A 20488-nucleotide genomic window follows, 5' to 3' on the forward strand; every position below is an offset into this window, starting at 1 on the left:
CGGCCCCGGCCCCGGCCGCCGCGCAGCTCCCGCGCCCGCCGGCGCGCCTCTGCCCACACCGCGCCCAGCAACATGCGCCGCACGTGGCGGGCGACCAATGGGAGCGCCGGCGGCGCCGGCGGGGTGCCAATAGGGAGGCGAGGAGAACGCGGGCTGGAGCTGCCGGCGGGGGGAGGAGGGAATGGAAGGGGGGGGGGGACAAAGAGGCGGGAAAACACGGGGGGGGGACCCGGGGCGCCGCGCCGGGAGGGGATGGGCGGGGCGGGAGGAAACACGGGCCCCACCCGTGGCGGGGGGCAGTGGACGTGCCGGCCCCACTCGCGGAGGGGGAGGGGGGTATGCGGCGCCACCCGCAGCCGCCCTGGCAGCTCCGCGGCCCCTCTGCCCGCTGCGCGGGGGCGCGGCGCTGTGGCGTCGCTGGGCGTGCGGCCGCAGGGCCCCCCCGGCGGGGACTACAAGCCCCGGCGTGCCTTGCGCCCCGCGGGCGCGGCAGGGCATGCCGGGAGCTGTAGTCCTTCCGAGGGCAGGGCCGTTCCGCGGCGGCCGCCCCCACCCCACCCCGCTGCCCGCCCGTCGGCGGGCGGAGCCGGCGCCGCCGCGGCGCTCCCATGGCGGCGGCGGCGGAGCGCACGGACGAGCTGGTGCGGGAGTATCTGCTCTTCCGCGGCTTCACCGCCGCCCTCAAGCAGCTGGACGCCGAGATCAAGGCGGACCGGGAGAAGGGCTTCCGGGTGAGCGGCGGCGGCGGGCAGCCCGCAGGCCGCGGCGGCGCCTCCGCGCCTCCCCGGGCCGCGGCTTGGGGCCGGGGGGAGGGAAGGCGGCAGGCTGCGGGCTTGGGGCTGCTCACCCGGTACCCCCCCACCCCCCCCGGCGCAGGGCCCCGGCGGCGGAGGGGGCGGCCCGGCAGTGCCTGCATCCGTCCTTCTTCCTGCGGTTTCTGCCCAGGGACTTCACTGCAGCTGCTTGACAGCCTGAGCGTGTCATGCATCAGCTAGCTGGTAGAGGCGAGTAAACCGGTGCAGGCTTCATGAGCCGTGAAAGTGCAGTTTAAACTGCCTCGGTTTAAACCTGCTCCGTGCGCAGACTTTTGGCGCCCACAACCGCCGCTGCAATAACGTAAACGCGGCGCTTTCACGGGTTTGGTTCTTCTTTGGCCGGCGCTGCAAGCGCTCTCTTCATCACTCATAAAAAAAAAATATCTTTATAACACGAGCGCCGTGCTGATGTTTAGGGCTGAGCACACAATTGACTTATGTGGAATATTACTGTCCACGGCAAAATTGAGAAGGGGCTGCTGGGGTCGCACACTTCTGCTTCCTGCAACTGTAGGAACCAACAGAAATAGAGGCCAGATGATGTCTTAGGAGATTAACTGATGAGGAGGAAGCAAGCCAAATACTAAAAAAAAAAAAAAAAAAAAAAAAAAAAAAAAAACCCAACCCCCCCCAAAATTTTTTTGGTAGTTGAGTTGTGCATCAGGTGCAGAATCTTTTTCTGTGACGGTGAGAAATCATTGAACTGTAAATCTAGTCCCCCAGCACCATTCTGCATGATTCATATTGCAGAAGTGATTTTTAAAAAGACCTAATGACAAAAAATTCCTCTATTGTAAACTTTTACTCTTGTTTTGTTAATAGGTGATGTTATTAAAGATGAAAAGACTTCAAAGATCACAGTCCAACAGATCTTTTTTCCTCTTTCTGAGCTGCTTCTTTGTTGGCTAAATACAGTTTTTCCTTCTGGTCTAAAAATAATCTTATTTTCCAATTGCTGCACTTGAGTTTCCAACATTGAAGGACATTTGTGCTTTTTCATTATCAACTGACTTTTAAAAGAAGTGGGAACATTCTGCTTACTGCTGTAAAAACCTTGTGTTTAACAAAATATAATCTTTGTGCTAGAATTTGTTTGGCCATGTTCTTTTGCATTTCTACCTATTTTATTTGGAAGGTGCTGCAGAGTGGAGAGTGCTAGTACAGAATGCAGAGTGTTTCCTGGCTTAGGAAAATGGCTTATGCAAAAGTATTGGATTGTTAGCTCTGTTTGCACAGTTAAAGCTTCTCAGCATTAAGTTGCAGAGAGTCTTGTGTGCCAGAGGAGCCCCCACGTGACTGAATTCTTCCCCCTTTTGTCTTCTCTAGGTGGATAAGATAGTGGACCAGCTGCAGCAGTTTGTTCAGAGCTACGATCTGGCTGCCCTGCGGGATTACTGGGGTTATCTGGACCGGCGCCTTTTCAGCCGTTTGGAAGATGTGTACCGGCCAACAGTGAACAAGCTGAAAACTAGTTTATTCCGCTACTACCTCGTCCATACTGTTCAGGTGGTCTTTGGTTTTTAGGCTTCTGTTTAAAACATCCCTGATGGGCAAACCAGAGCATTGACCTACCCTTGCGAACCTCTGACAGGCCTGGTGGGAAGGGACAAGCAAATAATGCGTCACGTGTCAGGAGTTTGGTAAGGAGTTTGACACAGACTCGCATGATGAGCTTGTAAGCAGGATGGGGAAACTCAGGCTAGAGGGAACCGTGGCTAGCTGGAAGCAGGAAATCCACACTCAGACATAAAGACGTGTCACTGTCAGATAGGACGGCTGTATTGCAGAGTGTTTTTCAGTCTCTATTAATGACTTGAACACCATGAGAGATCATGAGTTTCATAAACACTTGCATTTGGGGCATGGCAGTGAGAACATGGGAAGACAAGATCGGTGTTCTTCAGAAGCTGAAGAAACAGAAAAAGAACAGGCTTCTATATATAGATAAGAATAGTCAACTGCACCTAGTACAGGTTAAGGAATGACTGGGCAGGCAGCAGTACTGCAGAAAAGGGTCTCAGTGCAGTACTAGGTGATGGTATCAGAGTGGTAATATTTCCAAATAAAGTCAGACAGATCCTTCACTCAGATGAGTAAACAGGATTGTTGTCTATATTCCTTCCACTGTAATCTGGCAGGACTCAGCCAGTCTTAAAGGATCAGGGCAGTTGGAGAGTCTAGAAGAAAGCAAGGAGACTTGATGGAGTTGAGTTGGTTTTTTCTTTTTTAGTTTATAAAAGAGAAGACTGAGGGGAGAAGTGGCCTTCAAATCTGTACAAGGTAATGGGGGAGAGAAAGGGAATAAACAATTTTGTATGCTGTGAATAGAACAGAAAATAATGAGTATAAATTGAAGCAGAGGCTCTCGATGAGACCTTAGGAAAGTGAACGGGATATATTACACAGGGCGGACTTCAGGAAGCAGAATAGATAAATGCCTGTCAGGAATTTGGGTTCATTTTTTACAATTTAGGAGCAATATTTCCTCCTTGATTCCACTCCCTTCACTGAAAATCTTACATCATGGTAATGTGGGTTTTTGTGATTTGTTATTTTGCCCTCTGCTTACTGTGCAGCATATAACTGTCCTGTCTGAATAATATGTCAGATGGAATTCTTTTCAAGCTACATCCATTGTAAAGCTATTGAGTAATTTGAAGTATACTTTCTCCCTTAATCCTGTATGCAAACACTTTTGCCTTTATGTAAGTGTACAATCTGCACTGGTTTTTACTAGAAATCAATGTAGGGATTTTTTCTGGTCTGCCTCAGCCTTTAAATGAAGCTGTGGTGACTAGAGAGGTTAGGTTAAGTGCATTTGTGAGTGTTTCTTAGTGTATTTCAGATTCTTTTGTTTCCATATAAATCTGTTAACTAACTTGCTTTATTGGCTGGTGAAAGTAGTTATCACTATGTTCATAACATAACTAGAACCTGTGCAGTGGCATAAATGGAAATGTGAGTCCTGTTCTTGCTGTGTTTCAGACTGGCCGTAATGACAAGGCGCAGGAGTTCTTCCTCAAGCAGGCCTCTGAGCTCCAGAACCAGGCGGAGTGGAAGGATTGGTTTGTCCTGCCCTTCCTCTCTGCCCCAGACTCCAACCCCACCTTCGCTACGTATTTCTCACGCCAGTGGGCAGATACGTTTATTGTGTCCCTGCACAACTTTCTGAGCGTCTTGTTTCAGTGCATGCATATCCTTTTTTTTTTGCTGTTTTGTAGTTAAATCTCACTTGCCCTGGTGCAGTACTTGACATTAGCGACAGTGCCAAGAACCTAATATTACAGTGATTATTCAGGTGATTGTTCAGAGCCAAGACTTAGTAGGAGGCTGATGTTCACCAGAGGACGTTGGAATAGTAATTGTTCAATATATGATGATATGTTACATTCCCTGGGCACAAAAAACCATGATTGTTGCTAGTGCTGAACTCATCCATATATTAGTGAATTTGTGCATATTTTATTCTGAAACTTTTCCTCTGTCCTTGGGACAGTGCAAACAGATGTGCAAGCTTGGGTCACAGTCATAACTAAATTAGGATATCCTATCTTATCTAGGTATATCTGTTCACAAGGTTGTCTAGTGACAGCCCACTATGATAGAGAAGTTCAGGATTAAGAGAAAGAACAGCTTTTATCTCAGACTGAAGAGTTCTGGCCATCTTCATTTGGGGATGACCAGGTTTACATTGTGGCTGAAATACAGCTCATCTTGGACTGTCTCCTCAGCTGTTACACAACCTTTATTGTCCTCCACTTCCCAACTGTTAAAAGGAATGGTCTAAAATCCTTGCAAAGCCAATGTGAAATGGTGTTTATGAAGCTGTTTTATGGCAACAAAATACAAAATTGATTTAGGTAAATGAACTGTTACCAGTCTTCTGGCCTCACATGTGCTTCTTGCTAGCAGTACAGACTGGGCAGCTTTGCTGTCTTACAAGCAAATGATCGTTATGAGTTGGTTGCATTGACTGTTTTTCTTGTAACTATTCTAGCTAAGCTGAGCAGACATGTGGTATTGTCTTGAGCTTTTCTTTAACATTCCTCACCTGTTCCAGTCATTTTGAACTTTGAGGCTGAATGTCAAAGGAGCAGCCTCATACAAGAAGAAAATGAATCATTGCGGCATAAGGTCAGAACGGAAGTTGCTCTTTGCTCACTGGCTGTGTAAGGTTGTAAGTTTTGTAAAGTTGGTTTACTGTTCAAGAAAGTAGCAGCTCTTCAGTTTAGTGCAGTTATTGCAAGGCAGAGCCTTGTATAAATCCTTCATTGTTTTCGTTTATCTTTGAACTCTTTCCAGCAATCTTAGGGCTGTGATCATGTGATTATTAGTGAAATGTCTGTTCAGGACATTACTGTCCCTCTGCGTATGCTGTCTGACACATGGCTACATTCTGTATGAACTTCTCTTCTGTTATAGTGCAAAATTAGCCTAGAAAAAAACAGTGGCAAGTTAAGTGCATAGATAGCTGACTGCACTGAAATTTGTGAATAGTGTTTGCAGTCACTTCCAAAATTTAGCTGATGGAGCAATAGAAATGGGCAATAATTTCTGTCAAACAGGCAGTAACAGTGGCTTCTAAAATGGCCATTTAACCATGGTTGAAGTGCACTTAAGGTAATTTACAGCAACTGATGCAGATGTTGCTGTGGATGCTTATTTCCCAGTTCTAGACCTTACTGTAAACTGTAAGGCTAGCAGACCTTCAGTCAAATTGTCACCCAACCACATCTTATTTTTTGACAATACTGTCAGCAGATGTGTAGAGGGAGAGCATAAGAATATAGAAGACGAGTCAGTCCTTTCCCAGTATAATATCCCTTTAGAGAGACTGGGAAAAATCTTCAGTGTGAGAACTTTCTAAACTACAGATCACATCTGAATAATCATTTACAAGTGGGAAGCCTTATTCATGTAAACAGGACTTTAGTCAAACTTCCTCAAACATATACCAAGTAAAAGTGCTCCCTAAATGAATGATTTTCAGTAATGTAAGTTTTGTGCTTTATTTCCTGTGTTACAAAACATTATGATGGTATGTTATACTTCCTGTTAAAACCATTTTTGGTAACTGAATAGCACTGTGTTCATCTATTTTAACATGTTGAAGTATGACAGATTAACCTATTTCAGAAAGGAGGCGTTATGGCTCAAGAAAAGCAAAGTTTGTCACTGCAGACTGTATGGAGTTGCTAGATGAGGAACACTTTGCCAGCAGAGATCTGCAAAGATGGTCAGTGAATAGGGAGAGCAGGATAGGGTATGTTTTGAAATAGGACTCATTTTTCCCTCCAATTTTGTATTTTGCATTTCTGGTCAGATTGAAGCTAGTTTTTGATCATAGTGTGTTAATTGATCTCACTTACAGACTGGATGAGTGTCCTTCCTTTTTTGACAGCTGCTCAGGTTAGTAAAGGGGCAGCAACCTATTGAATACAGATTTAAATTAAAAAGGGTGTGAATAACTAGTGAATTCTGCAGTAACTGGAATTAGGTAGTGATTCCGGTTTCACTGTGGAAACTGAATACATATATGAATAACATGGATAGTAAGCTGGAATTCTAAAATTATCTTTTTTTTTTTCTGTCATTTATTTCCTTAAATATTAGAATAGAAGCACAGAGAAGAATTGTATCTGAAAACACAAAGCGGTAACAGAAAAGCCTGAGAAATTCTTCTTGTGGTCAGCAGTCACAAACATAAACCACATCCCTCACAGAAAGCTGCTTCCTGGTGTTCCCTTCTGCTAAGGGGAAAGAGGAAAGGATATCTTCCTCTCTCTGATGAGGCAACAGATCTCACTGTGGCCCTCAGAAGGGACCTGGGCCAGGTGTGCGGTTGGATCTAGGGGTGACCTGATGGCTGTAGCATACATGCCAGCACCCCAGACCCTTGCTTGTGGGAAGAAGATTAGCTTGTAGGCTCAGTGTCCACACAGCACCGCTGTTAATCACATGCAATGCCATGCCTTGAACTACCTACAAACAGCATGGGGTGATGGGCTGATCAGCTCTGTCCTGGCCAGTTTTAAGTTCCCAGCACTATTAATGCCACTAGAGCAATAGTCCAAGGAGGGGAGTGAAAGGTTTTAAGTAGATTCCAGTTTCAAACATACAAAGTACTGATTGTTTTTGTCTACTTGGACTATGTGGTACTCAGCTGATCAGAGTAGCTTTCTTCCCTTCCCCACCCTTTCTGGAGCTGTTGAAATAAAAGGAATAAACAACTTCAGTGAGTGGGAAGGAGGGGAACTGCAATTAAACCTCTACTCACTTGGCTCTGCTATCTTGTTGCAGCTCTTTGCCTTGCAGGCTGAATCCTCCCGCATTAAGAAAGAAGAGCTGGAAGTGGAAGAAGCAGTTGTGCATCACAAACTGCCTGCATATGTGGCCAACATGGACCGTCTAGGGGACTCTGAGCTGTGAGTCCTTGCAGGGGAGGAGTGAGGACAGTTTCTGCTGCTTTTATTGGGTTGGGGAGGCAGCAGGAGGGTCATTTCCTTGTTCCCCTGCCCTGAGAGTCCTTGCAGAAAGGCATCCAGGCAGAATTTCTGATGGCCTGATTCAGCTTAATTGGGGAGCTCATGAGTGGTTTCTGTCCCCTCACCATCTGGTGGGGAAGGACAGGCTATCCTCTGAATCTGTGAGAGCTTCTTGTGGAATTTATTCTGCTGTGGTCTCGGCATTGCACCAGGGTATTTTGGATGGCTAGGGCAAGGCTTTTCTTCTCAGAGATAATGGTAACTGTGCAATACTCCGCAGTCTTTCTCAGATGAAGTGTGTGTTGTTGAGTCTCTTGGCTCCTGATCTGTTTTCTTTAGGGCCTGTGGTGCAGTTGGCAAGTGCCCTTTTTCACCTGTAGACATGGCTCCTGTCATGTAAAGAGATCATCATTAGGCAAAGAGATGCTTTCTTGCCCTTTCTAAGTCAAGTGAAAGGGACTGTCTCTTCTGTGGGTCTCAGTTACACGTAGTCTATTTAATTCCTGTCTGCAGAGATTAGGCAATGTGTGCAGCGATACAGATTGAATTGTTAGATTTGTGTTTAAATCCTTATTTTCTCCAACTCCGGAGCAAGTCTGTGTACTTGAATTCACTGTTTTATTGAGGTTGTCTTTGTTCCTTTTAAAAGGACCTGAGAGCAGGAGCAGTTTAGCCCCAGTCTATTAACAAACACTGCTGGAAATTAGTTTTTTCTTATGTGCTTCTTCCACTTCCATTTAGACATGAAGGGACTGATCAGTTATGCTGCTGACAGAGACAAAGAGAAGTTGTGGCAGAGACTACACACAAAGTCTTAGTTTTTGTCTAAAATTTGCCTGACTAAATAGTCTAAGCGTCTGGTGAGCCATCTTGATAACTGCTTTGCGCTGTCTACGTAGGACAGTCCACAGAGTTCAATCTGAGGTCTCTTCAGTGTAAGTACTTTGTGAGGATGCCTTAGTGTTCATCTTTGCACGTGGGATAGAGTGATGTGAGGGGCAGAGGATAATACTTTTCCGTACTTGTTTTTGTCCGTCTGTATTAGAAAAATTTGAGAACCTGTGGGGTTTCTTGTGTAGGCAACTCCTGTGTTACCCTAGGGGTGCTTCTGGTTGTTCTTTCCATGCCTGTGCTGAACCCAAAGCCTAGAAGAGTTCCCTGTTAGAGGAGATGATGAGACAGTGGAGGAGATCATATACCCGTTTTCTGGTGCTGCTCTGCTCTCAGAGAAGGCTGTAGGGGGATGAGGCCACAGGTTATGTTCTGGGAAGGAGCTGCCACTCTTAGCATTGTAGGCTGAGAAGGAAGATGTGTGTAGCCGTAGAAATTGACCTAACTTGTCTTTGTTTCTTTGGGTCATGTTTTGAGGTGTTGGGCCTGTGCTTTATAATTGCTGAACTTGACTTGCTGCTAATGATGTTGAGTGAAACTTTGGATACTTAGGGCTCCTCAAAGAGGGTCTGTTTGATGGTTTGGATTGGGAGTTCCAGCTGAACATGTTCTTTGGAAAACTAGGTTCCCTCTCCTTTCCGCTGGAGTCTTTTTAAACTAACCAGTTGAGATGTAAGGTGTTTGAGGTAGCCCTACAGGGGTCTCGACCACAGCTGGGCCCGTTGTCTCTGCAGTGCAGCATCTCTGAGAAGTGAGTTTTGTCTGGTTAGAGTAATTAAAATGATCTGCTCAGGTCACTAACAGGATGTTCTAAAATAGTTTTCTAGTGCACAGTGGTCCAGCAGCAGTTTAGGAAGGAACCTCTGTCCTCCAGTGGTTCAAATAGCTGGTCTTTGCTTGTTGGGTCTTCTCTGATCGGGTTGCCTGGCTGTGCTTTCATGTTTTGTTTATTTCTTTTGGATTAGTGATATGACCTGCAGCCAGAGGAGCACTGCACACTCTCTTCAGTCCCGGGGAGGCTTTCTGTCCTCTTTCCTCTCCCAGAGTAAAAAGGGCCCTTCCAGACCAACCCAGCCAAGTGGGGCTTCTCCAACACAGACTGGCAGTATGCTGCTAGGGAAGAAAGAACCAGCAAATCATCAGGTGATTCTTAGACATGTTCACTGAAAGGTGCTCAGTAGCCAGGAGCTAACTTGCAGTATGATACTGCTCCAAGCTTTTGCTTCCACTTAAAAAAATAAAATGACCTTTCTTTCCTGATCAGTGTATGCTGAATGCAGCACAAGAACACCTGCTGTTATCTGGGGGCATGTGTCCTTGTGGCTGCTTGGTCTCTTTGCCTTCTCTTTCCCGCTTTGTTCTGCAGCCTGGCACAAGTGTAACTTTACCAAATCATTCCTCTGCCTTCCAGAGTGCCAAAGGAAAGGAAGGAGCAGTGAGCTGCAAGGATGGGAAGAGCCACTTCAGCGGGTTAGCAACAGGCGAGTTGAGCTCACTGCAGCAGCGGCAGAAGCGCTTGCAAGAACATGGGAAGGAAAGGAAGGAGCTGCTGTCAAAAGGGACCTCCCAGGTACTGGGCAGTGCTGTTAGGCCAGGCAGCAGGAAGTGGAGGGCTGACATCTTTGTAGTTTGTTGTGCAAGGTAGCAGAAAAACAAGGGCAAGTGTTCCCAGTTAAGCTTCTGGACTGCTGCTCAATTCAGCTGTATCAAAGGTTAACCTCTGTAGTTAATCCACTCTTTCCGGACTCATGTTATTTTTGTGTCCCTGGAGCAGACTCAGTATTGGGATTTCAAATGGAAGAAAACGACTTGTCTTTTGTCTTGCTCTTTTCAACAGCCTGGTCTCTCTGTGTGTGTGTGTGTGTTTCCACTTTAATGACTGCTACGTTCAAGTGTCTTGTAGCCCTTTCTTAGTAGCAAGGACCTTGGCTCACCCATCCTACCTAAATGAGCAGTTGTAATCTGGATTTGAAAGACTTGTCTAAAATTATGTGGTTCCAGGCAGGCCTGCAGTATGGATTCCAGAATCAGCTTTTTTATCCCTTACAGGTAGGTTCTCATGCTGGTTTCTGCAGGCTTTGTGTGGGACAGCTGAAAATTACTAGCAAATTTTCCTGGAAAGGAATGGAAATTAAGAGGTGGGAAGCTGTAAATATCCTTCATAGCCATTTTTCTTTTTGGAGTTGCACTGTATGGTGCAGTTTTGTACCTAATCTAGTGAAATAATAAAAACTTTGTCCTGGATTTTATTCATTGAAGATCAGTGAACTACTTCTGTTCATCTGTGTGTTGTCTGTGTTTTTCAACAGTCATATGTTATTGGAACAGAGAATAGAGTAGGAAGGACATAATGGCAATGTCCCAGCCATGTTTATCTTGGCTCTCTGAGACTCCTTGGTGGAGTCTGTAAAGGACTGGTGAGGGACCGTTACTTATCAGCCAGTACATGTGGCTGTTCTGTGTGCAGTGGAAGGTACCTTGGAGAGGAGCTATTTGTGCATCACTGATTATTTAGGCTATGAGAGAATTCTGTTCTTCATAACTGTCTAAAAAAATCTTGATTAAACATTAGTCTGAAAGTTGCAAGCTCCAGCTGTCCAACAAGTGTCCTTTTGGCTTTCCTTTTGCTATGATGTTCCAGGTTAAGGAAGTGTTTTCTTTCTGATGCTCTTGGGGAAGTTGATATTATTTAACTCTCTGCTATTCTCAACATACGTGAGCAAAAAGGGAACTGAAAGGCAGCACTGTTTCTTTCATGTGAGTGTCATGGGTAGTTATCTCCCACATTAACTAACACAAAGAAAGGCATTCTTGGATTTATTTCCCAAGCTTTTTCCAACTTTGATTGCAAAAGATTTGATTCTGTAGTGTTTGATCTGTTGCTGAAGACACGATACTATTATAAACAAGGCAAGATATTTGGGAGATAGGGATTTAATACCATGCAAAGCTTTTGGTCCATTTTCTCTTCAGAGGATGGTGTAGCAAAGTGTAGCTTGCAGGCATTTTACTCCCTGGTGTGCTGTTTCTGCTCTGCACTCAGCTCCTGGTAGCAACGAAAGACTAGGCTGCTTTGAAACAGCTGTGTGCTGTGGTATGGCTGTTGTCTCTTTCAGACACCTTCACCTTCTGAAACTCCTTTTCTTCTATCTGTCCTGTCAATTTGCATTTTAAGCTCGTGGACTCACATGTAGAGTTTGCAGTTGTCATCAGTCAGTTGGCTGCAGTGATTGTCCTAATATGTGCAAACTAACTCTGTGTCAAACAAGAGGATAATCTATCTGATGTGGCTTACCCTCCACCAAGAGATTTTGTGCAGACTTACTGAACTACCTATTACACTGACTTAACTTGCATTGCTAAATGCAAGAATCTGTTAATCTGTGGTGACTTGATTGTGAATCTGTGCCCAAATGGCATCAAAATGGGCCTTACGACATCGACCAAGGAATGTTGAACAGAGATGCTGTAATCTCTCTAATTCCTACTGTAAAGTGCATGGCTGGGCACACTGCAGGCGTATAGGGGTCTTGACAATCGAGAAAGCCATGTTAAAAGCCTTGCTTTCAGGAAGGTAGAAGGGATATTGAGATGATCAGCACTTCTGTCCTAGTGCAGTTCCTTGGTTCTGGCTCCCACCAGGCTTGAGTCGTTGAAAATCTGGTGCTGCCATTTCCTTGCATTTCACACAGTATTTCTTCCTTCAGGGCCAGAGTGCTGAGAAGAAAACTGATGTTAGCACAGCTGAGACAGAGCCATGCTCAGAACCACACACTGAGCAGGCAGAGACTACCACCAAAATGCCTGCCGGCAGTGCAGAGGCTACGGGGGTCCGGGAGGAGCAGCCCTTTATTGTCCTGAGCCAGGAGGAGTATGGGGAGCACCATTCATCCATCATGTACTGCAGGTAACGGGATGGCAGGAGTGAGAAGAGTGCTTTGTGCTAGGAGCCTCTTCAGAAGAACAGCTGTGTTTTGTCTCCTGCCAGCCTCTGTCCTGCCCAGGACATTGTGCATGTAACCTTGGTAGTAGGGTGGCTGAGTAGTTATGACTGAAAATAGCCTGTGGCTTGTGCAGTGAGAGTGGATAGTGATTTTGTGATTGGGAGATACCAGCCGGGATAGAACTCTCCTGGAAGACAAGATGGTATTGTTCAAGTGCGTTATGCTTTGCATGTGGAGCTTGGTGCATTTCATTGCACCCATTTTTGGTGTGAGTTGAACAAGAAGTGGTGCGAGGAAGATCTGGTTATTCCTCCAGTAGCGAATGGTGCCAGTGTGGCTAGGAGAAGAAGGATTACTGGGGAACATATTCATACATAAGAACTCTAGGGAGAAAAATATACAATCCGTTTCCTTCTGCATATAGGGTCGATTGTTCTGGACGGAGGGTGGCCAGCTTGGATGTGGATGGAGTCATCAAAGTGTGGTCTTTTAACCCCATAATGCAGACCAAAGCTTCTTCCATTTCCAAATCTCCACTGTTGTCTCTGGAATGGGCAACCAAGCGGGATCGGCTGGTGAGTAGTGTGTGCATGTAGAGATTCAAGTGTCACGGCTGATGATTTGCAGTTGTTTTGTTATGTGTTGCACATTAACTTCCAGATGGCTACATTGCAGATAAGATCAGGGCAACAGCTAGTTTCTAGTTTAGTGGAACATCACGATCTGAAGCCTTAGGGTCTGATAAATGCTAGATAGCAGGGAATGTGCTGTGCATATTGGGCAAGGAATTCCCCACTACTTGTGCAGAGACAGGTTCTCAAGATGCAGTACGTGAACAACAGTGTGACAGAAGCAGCTTCTTCAAGAGAAGTGCCTGTCTGCAGGAAGCTTGGCACAGTAGCCTGTGGGAGCTCCGTGATGGGAAGCTGTGGAGCTTCACGTACATCCTGAACCAGAAAGGGAGAAAGAACAGGGCTGAGGAGCTGGGTGTGCTTTTGGAGTTTTGTTTGTTGGGGTATGAAATGGGCTCTGTAGCCAGTGGTGCTGTAGGTATTTGTTTAGCCATGCTGCTGTGGAAAGGGGTCAGTACTTCCATAAGGACTTGGGGACTTGATCAAATTTCATGACAGTTAAATGTCTTCCATAGCCCCATTCCTCCAGTTCTGTTACTAGAGAGTAATTTAAATACCTTTAAGCTAAATACTGTCAGAGTCCTTGAACTGTTGCAGATATTTCATGCCTACCAGGTGTAGGCCTGTGACTGAGGGAAGATGGTTCATGTTTTGGCACTGCTGATATGTTGCTGCTGACCCTAAAATGTCGCTTGTAAAGAGCTGACACTGCTGCTCGTGCCTTTCACTTCTTTCACTCTTAGAAAGGAAGTTGTCCATACAGTTATTCTGATGTTTCTTCTGCTTTATGGAGTTTATTTCCTGCTTGCTGATAGAAAGATTCTTCCTCATGAAATATGTCAGAATTCAGTAGCAGATCAGACTCTGAACTGAGAAGGATCTGGCTATCTTCATTTTCTTTGTAATGCATCACTCCATGATTTTACTTTTGAATTCTAACGCTACTGACAAAGCATGTGTGAACCCTGGTGGATGACTTCTTCCTCTGCTGGATGAAAGGAGGTGGCTTCTGCTGGGCTTTTTCTTAAACCCTAGATTGTTAATTCTGTGTTGCTCTTTCCTTACTCCTCTAGATATTGAGACTCGTTATTTCCTTTACACCTTATACTGTTAGGCCATATTTTAGGAAGTGACTTTTACTCCATCTTGCTGCTAGTTGGATCTTTTTCTCAAGATGCCTGGAATGTAGTGCTCTTACCTTCACTACAGTGGTGCTGGGATAGTTGTAGTCAGTGTGATATGCACAGAAAGATAGGATACACCCTAATGAAGTGATGTATAATCAGAACGCATGAACAGAAAAGAAGTTTAACTGTGTGGTGTTGATGCTTGTTGGACACCGCTGTTGTACTCTTTACTTATATTCCTTCTGTCTCTTCCTTGTTGGTTCCAAGCTGTTGCTTGGCAGTGGGGTTGGGACGGTTCGTCTTTATGACACAGAAGCAAAGAAGAACCTTTGTGAAATCAGCATTGATGAAAACATGCCGAGGTAATTCACCTGTACTCCTGAGTTTTCCCTCGCTTCCCCCTGCTCCTCCCCCTCCTTTTTATGACTGGAGAAAGGTAGATGAAATCTCTCAATGATCCTGCTGTTTTCCTGCAACTGAAATTCTGTCAAGCCTTATTCCAAAGGGTAGCCCCTGTATGAGCATAAAGACACTCAGTTACACTGGAGAAACAAAATCAAAATCCATCTCAGCACTTTAATCCTGCTCTCCTTTACAATATGCCTGAGATGGAAGACCTGACTTGCAGGGCATCTATGGGAGAGCTAGGAGTGGAGGGTGTCGTTCTTGAGGCAGCTGCTGGAGAGGGGCAACTCAGACTGTTTGCTGTGTTTCAGGATCCTCTCACTTGCCTGCAGCCCAAGTGGCGCCTCCTTTGTCTGTTCTGCAGCAGCCCCAAGCTCCATCTCCCATGTGGACTTCTCAGCAGTCAACTATGGAGGCAAAAGCATGAACCAGGTTCCTGGGAAACTGCTGCTGTGGGACACTAAAACGATGAAGCAACAGGTACTTCCTGGCTTTATTCCCTTTCTGAGTCTGTTTGCTAAGAAAGTGTCTTCTGGCTTAAACAACATGTGGGAGCTCCCTTTCTAAATTAAGAGAAGCAACTACTGAGTTTGGGGTGGGGGTGTGTTGTTGGGTTTGTTGTTTGCCTTTTTTTTTTTCCTGCCCTTTTTCCCCTTCCTATTGAGGCAGGGGCCCAGTTACATCTCCCTGGGTGCCACTGTGCGGTGAGTCTGAGAGGTGTGGGGCTCCAGAGAGGGGGTAGTTCTGGTAACTAGGCACTGTCTTCCTTCCCTCCCATGGGGCTCAGCACCCCAGCACAATCTGAGGTTTCCAGGAATTAATGCAGACTTTCCCTTTCAGCTGCAGTTTTCCCTGGACCCTGAGCCTATTGCTATTAATTGCACAGCCTTCAACCACAACGGCAACCTGCTAGTCACGGGGGCTGCAGATGGAATCGTTCGTCTCTTTGGTACGTTGGACATTGGCAGTGAGGTGGCTCCTCAGGGTCTCTCACTGGCTGTCCCGAACACTTTCCCTCTGCCAGCAGGGAGGCAGCTGTGGGACATGCCCAAACACGGAGGTGGGAGCTTTTTTTTTTTTTTTTTTTTTTTTTTTTTTTTTTTTTTTTTTGAGTTGGCACAAAATTTCCCTGGGTGTGGTTGTCTTGAGGCACTGATAGTACTGTTGGATTTGTTGTTCCCCTCCTGTTGTAAAAGAGCTCAGTGAATCTGACCTGGAGCCTTGTGGCCTTGGCTCTACCACTGGCAGTACCACTGCCAGAGGCTGAGCCTTGGAGAAAGGTGTTAATGTGTGACTCTGGAGGCAAGGACTACAGTTCAGTCCTCCTTCACTGAGCAGTTTCTATTCCCTTCAGCCTGTCCTTGTCGTAAAGGCAGCCCAGATCACCCTCCTCTGTGGATGGACTTGCCTTTGCCCTGAGTGCTGAGCTGGTGGATCTGGTCTCAGGCGGGTGGAAGGGGATAACAGAGGAAGAGAGGGGAGGAGAAGAAAAGTGTCAGTAGGACTTGATGCAGAAGGACTGCGATGACACAGAGCATGCAGCAGCGTAAAGCTGGAGGGAGGGGTGTTTGGTTACAGGCAGTAACTGTGTGGCCAGTGGAATTAAGAAAGCACATGTTGGGGAATAGGGACTGGGTGCTAAGACTGAATTGGGCTCCCCCAGATGGAGCATTGGAAGAGAGCGCTGATCAACTTTGAGGGCTCTCTCTCTACCCAGGCTCTGAATGCAAGGAGTGCTCAGTACTGTTTCTCCCCTTAGATATGCAGCAGCATGAGTGCGCCATGAGCTGGAAGGCACATGATGGGGAAGTCTACTCCGTTGAATTCAGCTACGATGAGAACACAGTCTACAGCATAGGGGAGGATGGCAAGGTAGGCTCTGCATGATCTTCCACTGGCCAGCTGGTAGGAAAGTCCCTCCTGGAAACTTATCTGTATGGAGGGGTTAGCAGAAAAACAATTGTAAGAATCTGGAAAATCTGCAGTCTGTAGGCTGCCAGTTTTCATCATGCACGTTGATGCATTCGGTCTCTGCAGAGAGGAGGGTGGCCAGAAATCTATTAACAGTTATGGATGACTCTGACCTTATCTGCAAATTCTTCTGTTGGTGACATCCTATTCCTAGGAAATCCATGTGAAGATGAGCTTTCTGTGCCCATGAGATCACCACATTTGAGATATAAGGCTCACCAGGAAGCGGATACTTGATCCCTTTGCATAAAATTAATTGCCAGAACTTCCTGTTGCTTATAATAAAAGTCCAATTTCTGCAGCTCAACAGTTCTCCACAGCAGAGGTGCGGCTCAGGGAGGAAGATTGGCTGTGGAGAGTTAAGTGAAATCCCAGCAGCATCCTGCTTGTAATGTGGAAGTACACCTGGGAGCAGTACTCATGGAAGGCAGGCAAAACACCTGCCTGGACACAAGACAGTGTTGCAGCTTTTGCAGCCTGTGTGTTGTAGATGCTGCCCCATAGCTTTAGATGTAGAAATGCCATCATGCGTGTGAGAAATAGCCACTTCTCTTAAAATATGTGAGTGGGCCCTTTCTCTTCTATTCCAGTTTATTTAATGACAAACTTGTCATCTTTTTTTGTCAATCTAGTTTATTCAGTGGAACATTCACAAAAGTGGTTTGAAAGTGTCTGAATATGATCTTCCCAGTGAAGCTACCGGTCCCTTCGTGCTGTCTGGATACAGTGGATATAAGCAAGTCCAGTTCCCACGAGGAAGGCTTTTTGCTTTTGACTCTGAAGGGAATTATATGTTGACGTGTTCTTCTACTGGAGGAGTCATTTTTAAGGTAAGTCTGAAAAGTGACAGAGAATATTCTTGTGGATCCATACAAGCGCTTGCAACAATAGCAGTCATTGAAAGTTCCCAAACACCTGCTGACGACTGCACTGTGAAACTCCAGTTTGATCCTGTTTTAGCAATGTGTAGTGTTAGTTGCAAGTGTTTGCTCTAGGCCCTCTGTGTGTAGCTGAACATGCACGATCCTTTGTTCCTAAAGCCTAGTTGCAGCACACTTTCTTAATACTTAGGAAGAATTCATGGATTTCTTACGTTTACACATGCCAGCTCAGTGCAAAGTGCGTGGTTGTTAACTGGTGCTCTTTAATCTGCCTCATGTGCCTGCCAATGCTTTGCTAGTCCCATGCTTGATTTTTCTCCTCTTACTGTGTGCACAGCACTAAAATGAAATGAAGGGTAAGGCTGTATTGTTGAAAGTAACCAAATTATCATTGTTGTGGTAGATGGTCACTGACTTTTTGCACAGGCCTTTCCAGCTCAAGCCATCTCCATGTCCCAAGGCACTGTGCTGCCTCATGCGCTCTTCCTCCTCGTCTTCTCTCGCACAGCCCTGACCCTTACCTGCCTGCCTTTGAGGCAATGCATGTCAGTATAAGCCACTGCAGCATTCACTGACCTCAGACGTAGCTTAAATTGAATTACTTTAAATCTGCAGCATTGAAAGCATCCACACCAATGTAACTGTGGCTTAAACTTACCTGCTCTTCACAGCTGAGTGCTCTTAGCCTGCCTGTTCATTTAATGCAGTTCAGCTGATGTAAAAGATTCACCTGCTTGTGATCATGTGCTTCCATCCTGAAATTGAAAGTTTGCTTCCTTGTGTATGCTACATAGATCTGTTTTTCCACTTAATTATGTGTGCTTATTGGGATATGGAGTATGTAGCAGGCTTTGGATTCTCCTGTGGGTATACTGCTCCTATTGCAGAAATTTTCCTTTTTAAATTCTTGTATTTTCTTGTTTCAGTTAAATGGTGAGGAAAAGGTCCTAGAGAGTTGCCTTTCGCTTGGAGGACACCGAGCTCCTGTTGTCACAGTGGACTGGAGCATGGCCATGGACTGTGGGACCTGCCTTACTGCCTCAATGGATGGGAAGATAAAATTAACAACTTTACTGGCTCAAAAGTCTTAACCTGGAAAGTGTTGATGGAAAGGAACAACAGACTTGAGGGGGGGGGGAAAAAGTGTTAACTCCACAGGAACAAACTTTATGAGAGAGAAGGCAGACTACAATCACTCTTCTCATTTTAGCTTTTGTCTCCTGACAAATGTTAAATGTATATGCCAAACCACTGTGCAGAAGAACGCTGTTCTGAGACTGGATCAATAGCAGCACTGAAAAATACACAAGTCTTCACTGACCTGTTGTGGCAGCTGGCTCCCTCTGTTAGGGAGTCTTGAAGTAGCGTGTGGCTAGATGGCTGCTGAGGTCGCGTCCAGGGCTGTGCGAGAGAAGACGAGGAGGAAGAGTGCATGAGGCAGCACAGTGCCTTGGGACATGGAGGTGGCTTGAGCTGGAAAGACCTGTGCAAAACCAGAGTATTCCTTGGGTATAACCTTTTTTTCATAAAAAGAAAACACTCCCTTGCACTTGATTCCTGTGCTCTATTCTGCTCTTGCTGCGAAGCATGGAGGATGGCTGAGGTGGCAATGTGCCAATGTGTCTCCTGCATGGAGAAAAGACCTTTGTTTTCACCAGATGCTTCGTGCACTGAGAACACTGCCACTGGGGGGAGCCAGTGCAAGTCATCCAGGGACAAAAATACTTGTATTGGTTGAATGTTTTGTGTTCCCTAGTAATATCTTCCATAAATTAGAAGAGGAACCTTGCCTGAGTTGGACTTTTTAAAAAGTTTATATTAGAGATTGGAAGCCCTAGATAATACCTAGCACCTGATGGTGAAGAGGAGAGAAGAGAGCCAGAGCCAGTCTGGTTCTCTCATTCTCACTCTCTCACTACAGCTGTCCCATCCCCCCATCTGCCTTCAACATTAAGTATCAGTTGAGTCATGGAGAACAAGGGAAAACTCTTCTGGGTCTTCCTAGTGTGACATAGACAGCTGATGCTTTTGGAGAGGGCTCATAAATACCTAATCTATCAACCCAGAGAAGGACTTGAAATGTATGATGTGTTGATTTGAGGAAATGGTACGGCTACAAAGGGCTGTTCCGCCGGGATGGTGGCGGGAAGTAGTTTCTGCATTGATTAGAAATTGCCGGCGTCTATTGCTAAAGGAAAAATGCACTTTTATTCTAAATTCTGCCTCTCAAGACAGAACATCTTTGTGCAGTGGAATAGAGGAGATCTTCCTAGGGTGGCAGTGCATTGGATGTGAGTGGAAATTAAATCCCCTTGCTGAGCACCTTTGTCATCTTTGAGTCCTACCAGATGTGAAGGAGGATTAAGTCCGAGGTGGAGATAACTACAGTATTCTGTAGTGTCCCTGAGCTCCCCTTGGAGCTGGTAGGCCAGCTGGCCTCTGGGTGTCTGTTTTGTGTTGGAAATCAGCCCAAATCCAGGCTGGAGCAAGGGGCTTGTTTGAGTGCCACTAACAATAGCCCTAGTCCTGAGAAGAAATTCAGGCTGTGCTGAAGACAAAAAATGTGCAATCTCCTTCATATACCTGGAGCAGCTTTCCCATGAACTCCCAGTGACACTTCCTAGAGGCAAGCTGCTGTGATTCCAGGGTGTAGGATTTTACCTTTATTTAAGTCACATGTATTCAAGCTAGGCTAAGTTGGTCTTGTGTTGGGATCCTATCAAATCTATATACAAGGTGAGGAAGGTCTGTAATAAATAATGTCACTTTTGTACCACTGGGAATTGAGGGATGGACTGCAGGCAGGCCCCAACTCTTTGTCCAGGTGACACTAATAATAGCTTTTTCATGCAGACTGTTTCCCAGAACCAGTAGCTGAAGGAAGGAGTTGTGGAAAGTCTTTAGCTTAGTTTTGGAGTAGGCATGGCAGGAAGGAAACGTGAACATATGGGCACTGGTATCCACATAAACAAGAATGCTGATGAGGAGAGCTTCATCTGTATGCTGGGAGTTGAACCTCTCACTCTCTGAAATGTGATGTGGACCAGAGTGTTATGGAAAACTAGGCTTGCTGGCCACCATAACAGGGTTCAACCCTAGGTTCCCGCTGAGACAGAAGCTCAAACTGAAATTAAAGCAAAATAAGTTTCAATGGCACACATGCAGAAATCACAGCTTGAGCTGGGTGCCTCCAAAGAGGGACGCTGAACAAAGAAATTCCTGGGCAATTGTACCCCCACGATCTAAATTTCTCTGCCCGTCACGCAATGGTTCGGACCAATTGTAAAATTTAGGTTTGGGGTCTTCTTGTGTTTCATTGGGTCCCTTCATTGCCTCT

The 20488-nt window shown here is 45.9% G+C and overlaps 1 protein-coding gene across 3 annotated transcripts; it reads left to right on the top strand.

Annotated features, from left to right (window-relative positions):
• The first annotated feature begins 589 nt into the window (after positions 1 to 589).
• WDR91 (WD repeat domain 91) lies at positions 590 to 18940 on the top strand. Of its 3 annotated transcripts, XM_062586004.1 has the most exons (15): positions 590 to 731; positions 2142 to 2321; positions 3801 to 4007; positions 4866 to 4949; positions 7116 to 7240; positions 9157 to 9334; positions 9603 to 9761; positions 11899 to 12098; positions 12560 to 12710; positions 14162 to 14256; positions 14611 to 14779; positions 15140 to 15248; positions 16059 to 16171; positions 16903 to 17100; positions 18078 to 18940. In XM_062586004.1, exons 1-15 carry the CDS (start codon positions 609 to 611, stop codon positions 18240 to 18242), a joined length of 2256 nt encoding a protein of 751 aa, XP_062441988.1. In that variant the 5' UTR covers positions 590 to 608; the 3' UTR covers positions 18243 to 18940. The 3 variants fall into 3 exon arrangements, with proteins under 3 accessions (XP_062441988.1, XP_062442008.1, XP_062441998.1); XM_062586024.1 differs by lacking the exons at positions 590 to 731; positions 2142 to 2321 and adding an exon at positions 2375 to 2455; XM_062586014.1 differs by lacking the exons at positions 590 to 731; positions 2142 to 2321 and having other exon boundaries at positions 3931 to 4007; positions 4866 to 4989.
• Positions 18941 to 20488: the final 1548 nt, after the last annotated feature.

Source organism: Rhea pennata, chromosome 1, assembly GCF_028389875.1.
Source record: "Rhea pennata isolate bPtePen1 chromosome 1, bPtePen1.pri, whole genome shotgun sequence".
NCBI lineage: Eukaryota > Metazoa > Chordata > Aves > Rheiformes > Rheidae > Rhea > Rhea pennata.